Source organism: Taeniopygia guttata, chromosome 7, assembly GCF_048771995.1.
Source record: "Taeniopygia guttata chromosome 7, bTaeGut7.mat, whole genome shotgun sequence".
NCBI classification, from domain to species: domain Eukaryota; kingdom Metazoa; phylum Chordata; class Aves; order Passeriformes; family Estrildidae; genus Taeniopygia; species Taeniopygia guttata.
This window is the reverse complement of record NC_133032.1, coordinates 28,682,183-28,698,235: the sequence shown is the minus strand read 5'-3', so window position 1 is coordinate 28,698,235 and position 16,053 is coordinate 28,682,183. Positions and strand designations below refer to the sequence as shown.

The window sequence follows — 16,053 nt, the reverse complement described above, 5'->3', positions numbered from 1 at the left end:
AAAACCAGCCAGAGAGAAACAAAATCTTTTTAAAGACTTCATTACAATCCTGAGTACAAGAATAATTGGGGTTTGTTTTTATGGTGAAGAAACTGTTAACTTAAAAAAATAATTACCTAATTATTAACAATTAATCAAGACTACCTTCTTGTAGTCCTAAAAGAATATCTACAGTGACAGGGAAATAAAAAAGAGAAAGCACCTTTCTGACTTCAACATGCATATAAACTACAATTAAATTTTTATTAAAACAATTTCATTTTTATTAAAACTAAAAATTACCCTGCAATACTACAAAAACTGAATTGAAAATTTAACTTTTTTTTTTTTTTTCCCATGAGACTGTAACACCAAGGTCTTAATTTCAACCAAAACTGAAGCCAGCCCATTTTGGGAACCACCTTCACGTGTCCAACCAGGATGAGAATTTATCACCTCCAAACCCATAGAAATGTGGTCTCTTACTTACATCCATGAACTGCCGCTGGTTTTTAAGCTGCTTTTCAAGAACTTCAATTTGCTGTTTTAATTCAGTAATCTCCAGTAACTTCGTAGCCAGGTCTTGGTTACTTTGCAGCTGCTCTTCCAGTTCCACCTCCAACACCTTCATCTGAGAGCGTAAGTTTGAATGGTCCTTTTCTGCCTGACACTGAAGCTCAAGTTTCTCCTTTGATAAAAATTCTACTTCCTTGAGTAGACCTGAGTAAGAACACAAAAATAATAAAAGCTGTCAGTGGAGAGTACAAAAGTCAAATATTTCAGATGAGATTAAATTTGGGTATTTTGGACAGCATCAAAACAAAGAAAAATATTTATTCTTGAGGCAGGCTGTAAGAGATATCCTACATTGCTCTGCCTTAAATCCTTGCCACTCTTCTGTCCCAAATCTCTCCTTAATCAAGCCATCCAACACAGAACTGTCAGTTCCTCTAAACTCTCATGCAAAGATCCTCCTTAGCCATCCAATACGCGGTGTTGGGCTAGTTTCTCTATTACTCCTGCTTTGTGCCATGCTGGATACTGCTGCTGCCATCTATACTGGTGAGTGAGCACCCAGACCATCTTTCCAGTGGCCACCAGTACCCAGCCTGACCCTGAAGCCAGCTGCTATGAAAAAACAAAGTTACTGTATTTCTCTGAACCTGAGTGGGGATTAAAACACAGAGAAAAACCATGCTCACAGAAAATCAGTCCAGTTCTGAGGTTACAAAGGGAAGAAAGATGGCACATATTTTCCCTATGCAGAAAAAGGAATACCAAAAAGCGAAGTGTACATAGCTGAAATTATTAAGTTATCAAGAGTTAATTTACAGCTACAAACTACATTTTCAATCAGTTGGATGCACTGAATACACTGCTTAGGAGACCAAAACTGAAGACTTTACTGTGAACAGTCTTGGAGAAAAGCTACTTTAATTGTGAATATAGTTAGTAACCCGAGCATGAAAAGAAGCCTGTCTATTTTGTAGCAAAGTAAGGTCCTGCAAGAGCTCATGATTTTACTTTTCTAATGTTCCATTATTCACCTTAAATGTTTTTGGTCACAGGTTATAGTTAAGTCTGTAATCCAACAAGGACCTTAAGAAATCATCCACTCCAATTTCCAGAACAGACAATTCCCTTTTTGAAGTACAAACAATACAATGCATGTGATTTCTGACCTAATGTCATTACAAGCTGCTCTTACAAATCTTTGCTACCACAGCCTACCTACAATATTTTTTCTAGGGCTTCATTATCCAGAGATATTTAATGACATTTCTAGACCCTTGATACTAAGCAAAAAATCATGAAAATTTCTATGTTAATGTATAAAAAGAAAAGTGTGACAGGCTTGGCATAATGTAACAACATTGACACTACACATTGGGGAAAATGTCACCACAGTGAGGATAATGGAAAACAATGTGAAAAGTCTGTGAATTCATAGGCTCTGGAAATCAAAAAAAGCCAGACAAAGAGAAAAAAGGAAAGTTTGGGACAAAAAGATGGACTACATGAGCTCTTGAGCTCCACAGCAATCCTGTTGTGGATTACAGTTACACTCCAACTACATTTCACTCCAAGCACTAATTATAGCCTATGTAATAACCACAATGCAGTCACTGTGCCACATTCCCTACTTTTTATTTTATTTTTACATAATCACAAGTTCATTTGGTTGTGGATGTAACTCAGGCTCTGGCAGCATGCATGAAGACTATGCCCTAATTTCTTTTCCAATCCCCTTGGAGCTGTATTATACATATCTTATAATATGTGTACCATGTAACGCAACAGGGAAAAAACCCACAAAAACCAACAATAGCTGAATTCCATTAGGACAGCCAATCCCAGCCACAGCTGCATGACATTATCTTTTGCCAAGCAAGAGATGGGAATAATGTCAATAAAATAGCACTCTAGTGTATTTACTAATACATGGTGCAGAGAGGAGGGCAAGGTCAAGTGTTGGAGATATTTGGGCACCCAAAGGAAGGTCATCGATTTAGACTGACTCTGAGAAAAAAGAACAAGTATTTGGAAAAATAAGCACAAGAATTTTGCCTCTGATATCCTAAAAAACATGGCTGATGGCTTATTTTTTAGCTTCCAGAGGAACACTAGTGCTTTATGAGGAACAAAATACTGATTTGGTAACACTGACCTACACAGTCACAGTCACCTCCTCAGACAGAAGTGGAAATTAATTGAAAAAAATAATTAGGCAAGCAGATATTACCTGGAATCAGCAGTATTTCATAGAAAGCAGGTGTCAAATTTTGGCAACTTCTAGGCTCAATCTTTCTGACAATTTTTTTTTTTTTTAAAGCACATGTTCCCCAAGTTTATAAATAGAATTGCAAGCAACACACCAATAGATCACCAGCTCAAAGATTTGTTTCTTTGTAGAGACAAACCTATTTTATTAATGCTACTGCACAACATGCAATTCCCCTTAGGAGAGGCTCAGCACACACCTTCCCACTCCCCAGATCATTATCAAATGCCAAGCTCCATTCCAAAAGAGTTTTAATTAGCAAGGCCAATCTACTCACATTAGTACTCCACATGAAAACCAGGAGGAGACGTCAGCTTTTCAAGGAATAAGCCCATGTCAATCAGCTCCAAACAATATGATTTATATTTACCATGTTTTCCACATACTACAAACAATTTCAAACCTGAGGAAGAATACTAGTGATAGCTGGGGTGAGGCAAAGGGGATGGATTTCAGGACTTGGCCCTTGCAGCAAAAGTAACTGTTCAAGTTCTAAGGAGCGGCTGGCAAGAGCTGGGCTGCAGCTCCTGGGAGAATGTCAATCCCAAAATATACCATAACCAACTCGGTTCTACAGAGGGCAGCAGCAAATTTCAGGACAGTGAGGTCGATACCAAAAATAGGTTACATTAAAAATAGTGTTTGAGGGAGATTTGAATGGACAGAAGGAGTAAAGATACAGTAATGGGTAAGAAAGCTCAGTGCAGGTTTTTGGCTCTTAACAGGAATTTACCTACATAACTTTTTATTCACCTTAGTGATTTGGTTAATCAGTTTAATCACACTCTCTGGGGAAAAGAAAATCCAGAAACAAGAGACAGTGAATATGCAAGAATCTATGAATATATACATGTGTGTAAATAAGATTAATCTAAAAAACAGTAGGAGAATTATATTTTGAGTAGACCACAAAATAATAATGTCAAGTATGAATTTATCTGATCTAAATATTAGCCACTCAGTAGTTAAGCAGGCAAACTTTAGTTCAGGAGGAAAATAAAACTTCTCTTTCAATTTGGCATCTACAAATTTAACTTCCACTTGACTTGACTTCCAAAATTAGTGTCTAACTCTATGGATCCTTCCTGCTTATTTCTGGTTTCCTCTTTCATTTCTTTACTAGCCTTCCCTACAATTCTGCTTGCCTTTTTTCTGACCTACCAATCCTTTCAGTTACCTTTCTCTCATCTTCTTTAGACGTTCTTCAGTTCTTGCTGTACTTTTTTTAGCTCACAGTTTCATGCCATCTCAAATATTTTTCATTTTCCTTCCCTTCTTTACCTTAATTTACTCATTTTGAAGCTGACTTTGTATCACTAGAAGTTCACACCCAGCTTGCAACCCACTCCATCCACTCAAAAAAATGAAGCAGGCAAAACCAAAGGCAATGGCACAGCGCACTTTAAGCCTAATGGCAGCAAAACGTATTTTTCACTTCAAATATTCATTACTGAATTGAATAGTCTGAATTTTGCATCATGGAAGTCATAGCTTTTTCTGGCCAAGATACTTTTAAACCCAGTAACGCGTTGGGCCTAATTGTTAAGTACTATTCCTCATTGTTCAAAAAAAAAAAAAGTTATCAATTTATTCACTCAGCGTTACATCAACACAGCAAGAAACAAATCCACACTTGTCATTACAAACCTGAACCTTCCTTCTGTGCAACATTAGAAACAGGTGTTCCTAGAAATCAAAACACAGACACATGCACAAGATGAATAGGGCATTGTGATCCATTTCATCTTCTGGACCATCAAAAATGTGTATGGAGTACAGACAGTGCTGACCTTCAAGCATTTCATCTTTACTGTGCCACAAAGCTCCTGATGACCTTGATCCATATCTGGAGAGCTTTCTCCCTTTACAGGAGACACTCTCACCTGTGTACCAGGCTGAGCTGTTCATTAGGTCATCAAGACAAACTGATCCATGACAAAAGGACATTGCAAAGTGCCCTGACTGGAGACAACTTTGTTGTGAGCTAAGAATGCTGTACCCTCTGCTCACCAAGAATTGCCTGCTCCTGGGTCAGCTCCTGGAAGCGTTCCCTCATGTTCTCCAACTCCACAACAAGACGACGCTCAGATTCCTCTTTCAGGTTTAAGGCCTCTTCTAATGCAGCTTTTTCTGCAACATAACCTTCAATAATGCCTGGAAGCCAAGTCAGAATGCAAATAAAGCCATAGACAAACTCATTTATTGGGAAAAAATAGCGTGAAAATAAGAGTAAACAATTTTTGCCAAGCAATGGAAGGTGACATAAAAAGGAAGAAGTAAAAGATGATTTATGTTTATACTATGGCTAGGCTTTTGAAGTATCTTGAGGAATAAAACATACCAGTTAATGTATTCTAAGATTATCAAGATTTTACGAGGCTGACACATCACAAAGTGTCTCCAAATCAGTAGGATTCAAATGGGGATCATTAAGCTTTGATGCCTGGGATGAGCTTACAACACATCCTCTGCTAAGGGCTGATGTTTCAAGAAACAGAATCTCCAGAAAGTAAGATCAAATGTTAGATTTAGAGCCCAAGAAATCCAGGAAAGCACATCATAGATATTGGAAGGAAAAGGCTGTGGGTAAATGACACTGCAATCTCACTCAGGCTTTGTTTCTTACCCTCTGCCTTGTGAAGCTCTAGTGCCAGCTGGTTCTTGGCCTCACTCTCCTCACTGAGGCACTCCATCAGCTCCTGGTGCTGACTCACCACCTGTGCCGTCTCCCGATTGCGGCGGCTGAACTCTTCCTCGAACTGTGCGTGGTTTTCATGCATCTTCTCTAGCTGCAAGTGAGTAATTGCCCCAGCATCAGACCTCAGATGCACATGCAAGGTAATAATACTGCAGACATTGCAACAAAATCTCAAGTTTTAGTAACATTCGTGCATTAAGGACCAAGTTTTGAAGTTTCATTTCTGTACTAAGCCGACTTTGCCTGAAACCTCTGGACACTTTGTTGAATCCCTCTACTTGCATACCATTATTTTTGCCACAAGTCTTGCTTAGGAACATAAGTTTCTTCACTGCACACAAAAAGAAATAACTCCCTATTGGCTAAACTGCTTAGCTTGACACTTCCTGAGCCACTTGAAATTCAAAGCATCCTTACATTCAAATTCTTCAAGAGATTCAGAGACCTCTAATAGACAGTGAAGTCCATGTATCATCAGGTTTCTAAGGAACATCACCATAAGGAAAATATGCTGGATCACAACTGATAAAGGTCACCTAGAACCCAGATCTGCCATGGCTTGGGCAACTGTTTTAACCACAAATTAGCTATGTCACAGTGGAACCATCACCACTGCCTAAAAGGAGACTTATGCACTTCATCCTAGGAGGGATTTTTGAAGATGGTGAAAATACATTTCACACAGGCAGGCACATATCTCTGGATTCCACAAAATACCCAATGAGTAGATTAATTTCAGACATGTTTTTCCCCTTCCCATCTTCTTTTCAATTAGGGACTTACTCAACAAATAAATTATTGTCACACTAAATTAAATCCTCAGATGTATACAGTGCTTGTGCATCTACCCCAGATGTGCAGTATAGACACTGCAAAACTCAGTCTGGAATTACTCAAGTTCTTTTATGATACTGAGTGCATCTCCTTTTGTCACAACTAAAGCAGCATGTAATTACAAGGATGTTCGTTTCCCCAAACATTTTGACACTGGACTGAGTTTTCCTGAACCTACTTAGCAGTGTTGAAAAGGCATCAGTGTGAAGTGTGATAAAACCCCCTCAAAAAAAAACTCCTGGTCTCCTGAAGTTACCAAATGAATTTAAAATCCTATTTTAATTCTACTTAAAGTGACCAATCTATTGCCTTCCCAAAGGATCTGTTAAAATGTTAAATACACAGCCTTAAAACTGATTTCACATTTTCAGTGTTATACACAAAATCCTGGAATGGTTTGGTTTGAAAGGGACCTTTAAAGACCAGCTAGTTCCAAACCCTTGCCGTAAGCAGGTACTTCTTCCACTAGACCAGGTTGACTCTGCAGAGATTAAAAAGCTTTACTTGTTTAGTTGACTCTGTAACCAGCTCCAGAAGTCTCTCCACCGCAGTGCGCAAACGATGACAAATTTTCAGTATCGTTTCTTCACTTTCACACGCCAATTCTGGCTTTGCAAAAACACTTTCACATAAGTATTGGCTCAACTCAGACACCTCGTCAGTCCCAGGAGACAGCTGGTTGTGTTCTGTGAGAGTTTCATCAAGCAGCTCCTCTACTGAAAGCAAGGAAGCTATTTAAAAACACAGAAAAGTGACAGCTAGCCACAAAACTGGTCACCCAGAAGACTGACATCAGGCAGTGCCATGGTCCTGGACATGCACTACAAGATGAAAACTTGGACCCATCAACAACTCAATGTTGAAAAATCATGAGGGTTTTTCACAAGGTTTGGCAATCTCATGCTATGCATCAGGACCTGGAACTCTGAATTCACCAAGTCCATATTTCCTGCCCTATAATCTATACAAGCTTTTCTAACAACATTCTAGTAATTGCACTATTAAAAGAAATAAATGGAGAGAACAATGATAGACAATATCCTAAGTGTGGACCAACTTTGAAAGACACAAACATTGCAAAAAGAGATTCTTTTCCCATTCTCTTTTCCTTTCTCTTTCTTTTCTTCATCCATACAAAAGGATATGAAAAGGCAGTTCTCAAGAACATGAATTGACTACATCCAGGTTTGCTGATTTCTACTCACCTTTTTCTAGGTGATGGTTTTCTTTGGCTTTGAAATACTGCATGAATCCCATTTCTTCCATAATACTCTGAGCTTCTTTAGAATCTCCAGAAGCCAGACTGTCATCAAGGCAAAGACCAATCTTGCTACAGATAAGGTCCTCAATAACTACTGTGGCCTTCACCACTTCCATAAGCAGTTTCAAAACATGCTGATAAGATTCACGCAGTTTTTCCCTAGAACAAAAGCATGTTGAACATTTGAAAAATTGCCCTCACTTGATTTGAAAGAAACTTTGAACCTACTGTAAACCTGACACTCTAAAATGGGTATCTGCCATGGTTGGGCAGTTATCAGTGAAGATCACTCAGATGTCTCACAGAAAACAGCTCTTTTTGAAGAGCTGGCACAGCTGATGCCTTGTCAAGGCTGATCTAGAACAGAGGCTGGATGGAGTTAAAGAATAAAGTAGGGATTTATTAAAAGGCCTCAATGGATCCACCTTGGGCAGCAGAGAGCCCAGCCAGGGCTACACCCAAGCTGGACCAAAATGGTCACAAAATGGACAACTGGTCACAGGGTCTCTCACTTCTATAAGTTCTGCTTCATTTGCATATTGGAGTTAATTGTACAATTACAGCTTTAGGTTATGAAGTCCCATCCTTGTTTTTCTCTCTTCAGTCCACATGGTTTATGCTTTTGGGCCTGATATTTGGATCATTTGTCCTTGGACCCCCAGCTAGAGGAAGGAATTGTTTTATCTCCCTACTCTGTGAAGAGTGCTCACCATCCCCTAATATGAAGCTGAAAAGTACACACTAAAGCAGCTCAGAATCTGAAAAATATAAAAGCTAAAACCTGAGGCATCACAGCAAAACACCTTTGTCATCCCCACAGGTAGATCACACTACAGTCACATGGAAGCATCTCAGCCTTCCATACCCGTGGAAGCACCAGCAAGGAAGACACTACTGCAGTAGGAGGAGCAAGGAGTCTACTGCTACAGTATCACTGACATCAAAATAACTAGAGGGTGTTCTAGCAGACCTGACAATAAAAGCTCTATTTCTATTCATGAAAATATTTTAGTTTTAAAATTAACACTAAGCCAGTTTCTGAAAGATGAGAGAGGGAATTTTAGAAGCTTATTCAACATGACAGCTTCTCTAATCCACACATCCTCATGACATGTCAAACCAATCCACTCCATCTGAAAGCCTCTTGGTCACAGAACCTCTCTCCATTTTTTTACATTTTTCCAAGATTAGAGACAACAGAAACTCCAAAACACCAAAGTCTTCTTCACACTAAAAGAAAAAGAGCAAGAAAAAACCCCAACTTGCTCTTAATGTCAGAATAGGTTGATAATTTAAAAAAACCTCAGAATAATTTGCAAATAAAAGCAATATATCATCCCCAACGCTTCTATTTTGAGCTGGCTTAGTTTTGCCTAGTTATTGATTTCTTTAAGAGAAGTAAGAAAATAAGCAAATAGAAAAACCCCAAGCACTAAGCATTATGTAACAAACCTTTCCTCTTTAGACTGCTCAATATCAGACCTCAGCAAGGCCACCAAATTTCTTCCTTCTTGGTTTTCCCGGCCCCGCCACGGAAGGAGTGTCTCCAGTTCAGAGTTGGTCTCCTCTATTTCATGCTTTAAAGAGGCCACTTTCTCTTCCAGCTGTGGAAGTACAGTGACAACAAAACAAAGTCAACTATTTTGCCTAAACTTGGCTCTACCAACTCTACCTGAAAACGAGTTTCTAGAAAAATTACTTCTTATATTTATTTTTTCAGATGATATCTATACCAGATTAAAACATATGATTACCTATAAATAAAAATACATATTTGTATGTATCTGCCCACCCCCACTTCCAGACAAATTACTAACATTTTGTTAGAAACTCTGTTTCACAAATAAGCTATCAAATAAGTCAAAGTATCCACTTGGGAGAATACTGCAAACACAGAAAATCATTCTGCTCCCATGCCAACATTCTCAATCCTCATCAAGTCCTACAAGAAGAGCTGGGAAGAGTAAGGCATTCCCAGGCAGGAAATTCTTAGTGTTACTCTGTTTCCCCCTAGTATAACATAACACAAGAATTATACCTGTAGTCTCTCTATATACATATTGAAGCAGAGAGGCCTGTGCTAAAATACAACCCCCAAAAGCACATTTAAAATCTAGGTTTAAAATATTTTCTCCACACCTGGTTAATTATTGCTGCTCTTTCCTGCAGCTGGGCTGATAACATTTCTTGTTCCTTTTGGTGAGCAGCCTGCACCTTCTCCCTCTCCTGAATCAACATCTGCTCCTTGTCATGCAGTGATGCCTTTTTTTCAGCTTCAAATTCATCCTGCATAAATCACATACACTTGGATTTACTGAGAGAAGAAAAGATGCCCAAACATCACCACCATCCTCCCAAAAAACCTCAAACATCCCTGTATTTTTTCTGTATTCTTTAGAAGCACACATTTTGCCTCTCAGAATAACAAGCAGTGACACACACATCAACACCTCCTAACAACAAAATTATACTGAAACTGTGATCAAAATCACAAATAGTGTGGCCAGCAGAACCAGGGTGGTGACTGTCCCTCTGTACACAGCATGGATGAGGTACAATTTTATCTATGAACACCAATAAACTACACCTGTTTTTTACATTGGAAGTCAAGATAACAATTTTTCCCCATGGCAAGAAATAAGACTTCAGAAGAGCAGAAGACCTGCAGTCACCTGAGCTGACATGGATCCTGTGCAGAAGACTGAGCCAGTCTTTGCCCCATGCTCTAGCAGTTAGGAAGGTAAAAGTGGGGTGACACAAAGGGATAGGATGACTTTCCTAGAACATGGCGTTTGTGGAAAAAATCTCTGAAGCAGCCTGCTTGTTCTTCTCAGAAGCACTTAGAGAGTCAGAGCACAGACAGCAATTCTGAATACCTCAAATCTGCTAAGGGAGGCAGAGGGAAGGAACCAAGGGAACAGGCTGGCATGAAGAGAGCTGCATAATCAACACAAGGAAGTGGGGAGGGAAAGGCTTGCTGTAAAAACCTGTATCAGCCCACAATACACCTCAGTCTGACACTGCAAAGAGATCCAGCCAGTCTCTTCTGGGACAAAACACTGGTTAGCAAGTACAGGAGGCAAAAAACCCAGCTGAATCCATAGACAGCTGCACCAGCAGAAGATTTAGCCCTGGAAAAGTTTCAACACAAAGTGGAGTTTCTGGTGTCACAAATGCTAATTAAAGCAGCATAAGAGAAAAAAGCAGGGATCACTTCTGGAGTTTCTGCATAACCCTCAGTCCAGCCCCAGCTTCTGCGGGCTGAATGCTGGGGTTCAGCTGAGGACAGCAGTGCCAAATATACCTGCAGCAGCTTTTCAGGACACACTTGTGCCCTCTGTTTCAAAAGCCAGCTGCAGCAGCCAGAGAGAGGCCAGTGATCAGGACTACACAGAGGGCCAGAGGCAGTAAACATCTTGAAAATGCTTATAATTTTGTTTTTTCTGGTGAATCAATGAAAGCAGAGGTTAATAACAAGAGTAACAACAAAGTATCTCATAGACAAAGAGTTCACTGCCATCACACGCTTGGTAAAAGCCTAGATAATAATGAATATTTTGCCACATAGCCACAGTATGTGCAGTAGATGTGGGATGATAGGCCAAGAGCACAGTCTCTGCAGACACTAACAAGAAAAAGTCTCAAATGACAAACTGAACACGTACACAAGGAATGCTGCTTAGTGCATGTTCCACTGATTGTTTTGGTTTTGGCTGAAGGACATTCCATATCCAGTTCAGGACTTTAAGACAACCCTGTGGTAAAGACAATTGCTCACAGAACACTGCTTTATTTCCAATGTTTTTCTAGCTCTAACATTGTGAAGCATAGGAGAGATCTCACTCAGAGCGCCATTTTAGAGGCTGAAGAACAAAAATCTTACATCAATTTCTCTTTCTCAGCAAAAAAAACTCCCAAGTGCTTACGCAGAAGAGCATTTTCACCAGGGCCTACCTTCAGCTGTGAAATTTGCTGTTCCAGCAGCACCTCTGACTGACACTTCAACAGCTCAATCTCCTCCTGGAACTGAAGCTGCTGCTTCAATTTTACCTCCTCAAATTGAGCCAGAAGAGCTGCTCTCACAGATTTTACTTCAGAAGCTGATGCAGAAGCATACAGCTGCAGACAAGGAAGGAATATAAAATATTTTAGCCACTGTGTTAGAATTAAGGAAAATATGAAACCAAACCAAACCCATCAAGCTAAACCAAATTCTGAAGAGTACATCCACAATCCTCAAGGTCATACAGGGCTGCTGTCTATCATCATGCTGAGTATAGAAAAAAGCAGGTTGATAAAAATAGATAAGCAACCAGACATTAGGTATCAAGTATCTCCTGTACTCTTGTATTCATGAGACCATCAGGTCAGACTAACAAAGTATTCCTGATTTACTCTTTCCAACACTTTGCTAAAAGAAATTAAAAAAAAAAATAAAGAGGAAAGAGGGGGAGAGAAACATAGGGAGAGCATATTTTGTCAGATGTGATTTCCCTTGCTCAATGGGAGCAAGCATTATACATCTCTATTTAAAACAATTATCCTGGGATACAATAGTGAAAGGTTTGAGAGATTTTTGGTCATCTAGGGCTTTTTCCCTACTATTCTCACTAAGAAGAGTCACTGTAGACATGAAAATAGACAAATCCTGTTTCTGGGATAATGTGCTTGAAGACTGAATTGCCATTAGAACCTCCCAGGAAACTAATGAAACTTCCTCTCCAGGCAATCTCTGCTTCTAAAAGTGATTTAAGAGTTAATTGGAACATTATCAAATTTTCAATTTAGTAAGTGAAAAAAGCAAAAGCTAGAAATATTTTAACTTAATGTGTTCTGTGGCTATAGCTGGATAAAGCTCATTTTGTTTGTGACTGTTCCTACTATATAAGTAATATTTAACAGTAGTGGCTGCTTGCATCTGCAGAAGTCAGATTATGTCCTCTTACTGTTCGCACTATTTAAAAAAATTCCAAAACCATCTAGGTGTAGAACCTTATTTCTAAGCTTAATAAAACTGAATTTACTTTATGATAAACATGGATTGTTCTGGGTTTAGGTATTAGCAGCATTCTGACCTCTTGCTCACATTCATGCTCTGCTTTTAGTTTCCCCAGTTGTTCTTCCAACTCCCTGGAGTACTCTTCCTTATGTTTCCTAATATCTGCCTCATGAAGATCCCGAAGCTCTTGGAGCGCTTTCCTGTGCTTCTCCTCCATCTGCAACACTTCCTCACGTAACAGATCCAGAGCCAGACGTTTCTCTTCTTCCAGCAACTGCCTCTGATTTTGAAGAGCTGTGTTCAGCTCATCCTGCATAAGCAGTAAATTTAAAAAGGGGAGGGAAAAAAATAAGTACAATTATCTTTGCAACCCATTTGTCAAGCACATGTCCTGCTCTATCAAAGCTTTTAAAATCAGAAGGAACAATATTGTTTCATGAAGGATGAGCATACATATATATATAAATACTCTCTAAAACATTTTAATGGGTTTGTTTTTCTTATCTAGTAAAAGTTTTGTAAATCCTTACTTATTTGGAAGGATCTTTAGATTCCTAGAGATGTGGCTTAACCTCCAGAATTGTATTTACTTTGGTCTAATCACTTTATGAAGAATTACACAATAGCTCTGCCAAGGAGAGGGGGACTGAGCCACAAAAGGGAGACCCTCCAATCTTAAGCACATTAGAAGATATAACTCATTTGTGCCTTTTCCACAAATGATACAGAAAACTCATCACACTGAGCATTTGGGGCAGGAAGCAACAGTTGGATTTAATTTTCATCTAGAGTCTTCTGCTTCAGCTCATAATATGGCCACACACAATGTGTCAGTGCTGGCACAAAGAGGTTGTGAAAACACCCCCTGAGAACAAAGGAAAAGGTGATTCCACACAATGTGTCATGAAATTTCACCTCCTATGCCAGCTTTTCTTTCTGACCCACCTTATGAGCTTCTTCTGCTTCAAGAGCCATGGTTTTAAGATTTTCCAGATTAACAGTAGCTAGCTCAATTTTCAAATTATTCTGGGAAAGCTGAAGTTCTTCAGCATGCTTCAATTTCAGCATCTCAATCTCCTGAAGCAGTTGTGCCTGACGGATTTTATCTTGCTCTTGGAGCTGCTCCCTGTGCTGCAGCTGTAGCTTCTCCAGAGCCTGACTGTGCTCATCTCTTATAGTCTGAATTTCAGATAGGTAGGAAGACTCCAAGGAATCCAGATTTGATAAGTGTTTAACCTCCAGCTCATCAATTTGGGCCTGATGCTTTGTCTGTAGTTCAGCAACACATCTTTCAAGCTGAATCTGTTGTTTACTTTCCAGTGTAGATTTAAGTGTCTCAATTTCAGCTTGGTGTTTTGCCTGAAAATCAGCTGTCAGAGACAAAATCTGCTGCCTATGCTTCTCCTCTAACTGCTGACTTTGGAGTTCCAGCTCATCCATATGTTTCTTTTTCAGCTTTTGGAGAAGAATCTCTTGCTCAGTTGTGAATTTCTGAGTCATTGCTTGGTGCTCCTCCATAAACCTGTATTATTTCCAAGAAAATTAAGATACTATTGTCAAAAAACTCACTTTTAAAAAAATAATTGAGCTAATAAATAATAATCCAAGGAAAATAAACAGACCTCACTTGGTCTCTACAAGTTTTACTTGATGCTTCAAATACAGAACTAAATTCAAAGCAAGCCACAATGATGATTTCATATCCACATAAAGGTTTCTGTAATGTCACTTGGAAGTCTCTGGTTATTACTAGAGAAACTGACACCCCTATTAACTTACGAATACAGAGAAATGTATTTGAGAAATACTGCCATGACAGTATCTCGTGGTGTATACATTGCTACATCTCACATGTGTTGTCTGCAAATAAATGAACTGTCATAACAAAGACCTCTAAAATCATCTGGTAAAGACAGGCATAAAACCACTGTGGAGGTGTATGCGGAACACTTGGGGACTCCTCCAAACCCAGCTGATGCAGAAGATTTAGTATCTGAAGTACTGCCCTTTACTGCAATCAGTAACTACAGTATTTTTGCATGCAGACACCAATAACTAAAAAAAACCCCAGTTATCTAAAAGTTAAGTTGCTAGTTTCAGTGCTTTCTTACAGTCATTGTTTCTCCAGTCTTGTTCTGTGAACATATTTTTGGGGAAGGAAGGAAGAATGAATTTGAAGCAATGAATGCAAATACCAACAAAGTGGTTGTTTACTTCCCTTAATTCACGTGAAACAACAGGTGTAGGAAGGGAAAGAAAAACAGTAGTTCCAGGCCTCTAACCAGAACTAAAGAATGCCAAAGGGGGACCCCATCAACCTCAGCATTCAATGTTTAGCACAAGCTTTGTTCACCAGGAAAAGCTTGTTTGCATTCATTCCAATTGTTTAAAAACATTTAGAGATTTTTTTTCCACTTATACATCCTATCACACTTCTCCTTGAAGGCTGGTGTACGATTTCCAGACGTGCAGGCAAAACCTGACTACATTTTATTTGCTAGACTAGATGAAATGCCTTTACACAAAGGAAAAATCTACAGCAGATCACAGGAGACAGCACTGCTGTTCCCTGGGACAGCAAGCTTTACATATGTAAGTCACATAGTGCCATCAAGTGACTACCTTACACTAACACTCATTAAGTCTAAAATAAGACAAAGCAACTCTAACAATGAGTGAACTTCTATGGGAAACTTACTTGTTTTGTGCTTCCAGGAGTTTCAGGGCACATTCTTCTTGCAGGCAGAGTGTGGTCTTTTCCATTTCTTTTGCCATGAGGGCTTTGGCTGCCTCCAGGTCAGCTTCATATTGCTGCTGAGCTTTCTGCACAGCCTGGGCACCTGCAAGGCTGTCCTCCAGCTGCTGCAAGTTGTTTTGCTGCTCCTTCACCAGCTTCTCCAGGTCCAGAATTTTGGCAGCTTGGTGATCTTGAAGTTGAATCATTTCAGCTTCACGGAGTTCAAAGTGTTTTTGTAAGTTCTGCTTCTCAGATTCTGCTCTGGTTTGCAGTTCTATACGCAATAGTGATAACTTCTCTTCTGCTAGGATTCTCTGGGCCTCACTTTCACATTGCCATTTCTTCTCTTTTTCTTTGTACATATTCTCTATTTTCTGGACTTCTTCTCTTAATTCCTTTTTGTGATCCTCAGCAATTTTATATTTTACCTGTGAAGACAATTATTTAAAAGAAAAAATAATAAACTACCAAAACCAAACTGAAATGCGTGAAATGAAGACTCTCAGGCATTGAAGGTCATGAAAAGATTAAATTCTTGTAGTGAAGTAACCCTTCCTAATGAAAGAAAGGCTGAAATGACAATTTATAAACTGACATGCATTAAATTCAATGCATTATTTAGAATTAATTTGGGTTGTGAAGATAAGAAAAAATTAAGGCAGAATTCTAGAATTAATATGGTACTCCATGTTGATTTCTCTTGAGGTCACATCTTTTCAGGAGTTCAACTTATACAGCTATGGGCATCTTAGGCATGAATTAA

General features: G+C 39.1%; 1 protein-coding gene across 16 annotated transcripts in view; it reads right to left on the bottom strand.

The window, feature by feature from the left end:
- The window catches only part of PCNT (pericentrin), a 70,094-nt gene that overhangs the window by 28,890 nt on the left and 25,151 nt on the right, over positions 1-16,053 (bottom strand). For 12 of the 16 annotated variants that reach the window (XM_041717345.2, XM_041717346.2, XM_072931633.1 and 9 more), the window contains 11 exons: positions 15,252-15,718; positions 13,499-14,075; positions 12,630-12,863; positions 11,509-11,673; positions 9,694-9,840; positions 9,007-9,158; positions 7,499-7,713; positions 6,798-7,024; positions 5,388-5,550; positions 4,772-4,915; positions 470-699 (listed from right to left, as the gene is read on the bottom strand). In XM_041717345.2, coding sequence (XP_041573279.1) covers positions 470-699; positions 4,772-4,915; positions 5,388-5,550; positions 6,798-7,024; positions 7,499-7,713; positions 9,007-9,158; positions 9,694-9,840; positions 11,509-11,673; positions 12,630-12,863; positions 13,499-14,075; positions 15,252-15,718 — 2,721 coding nt within the window. The remainder of the gene's footprint in view (positions 1-469; positions 700-4,771; positions 4,916-5,387; positions 5,551-6,797; positions 7,025-7,498; positions 7,714-9,006; positions 9,159-9,693; positions 9,841-11,508; positions 11,674-12,629; positions 12,864-13,498; positions 14,076-15,251; positions 15,719-16,053) is intronic. The other 4 variants (XM_030277917.4, XM_030277918.4, XM_030277919.4 and 1 more) reach the window with 2 other exon arrangements.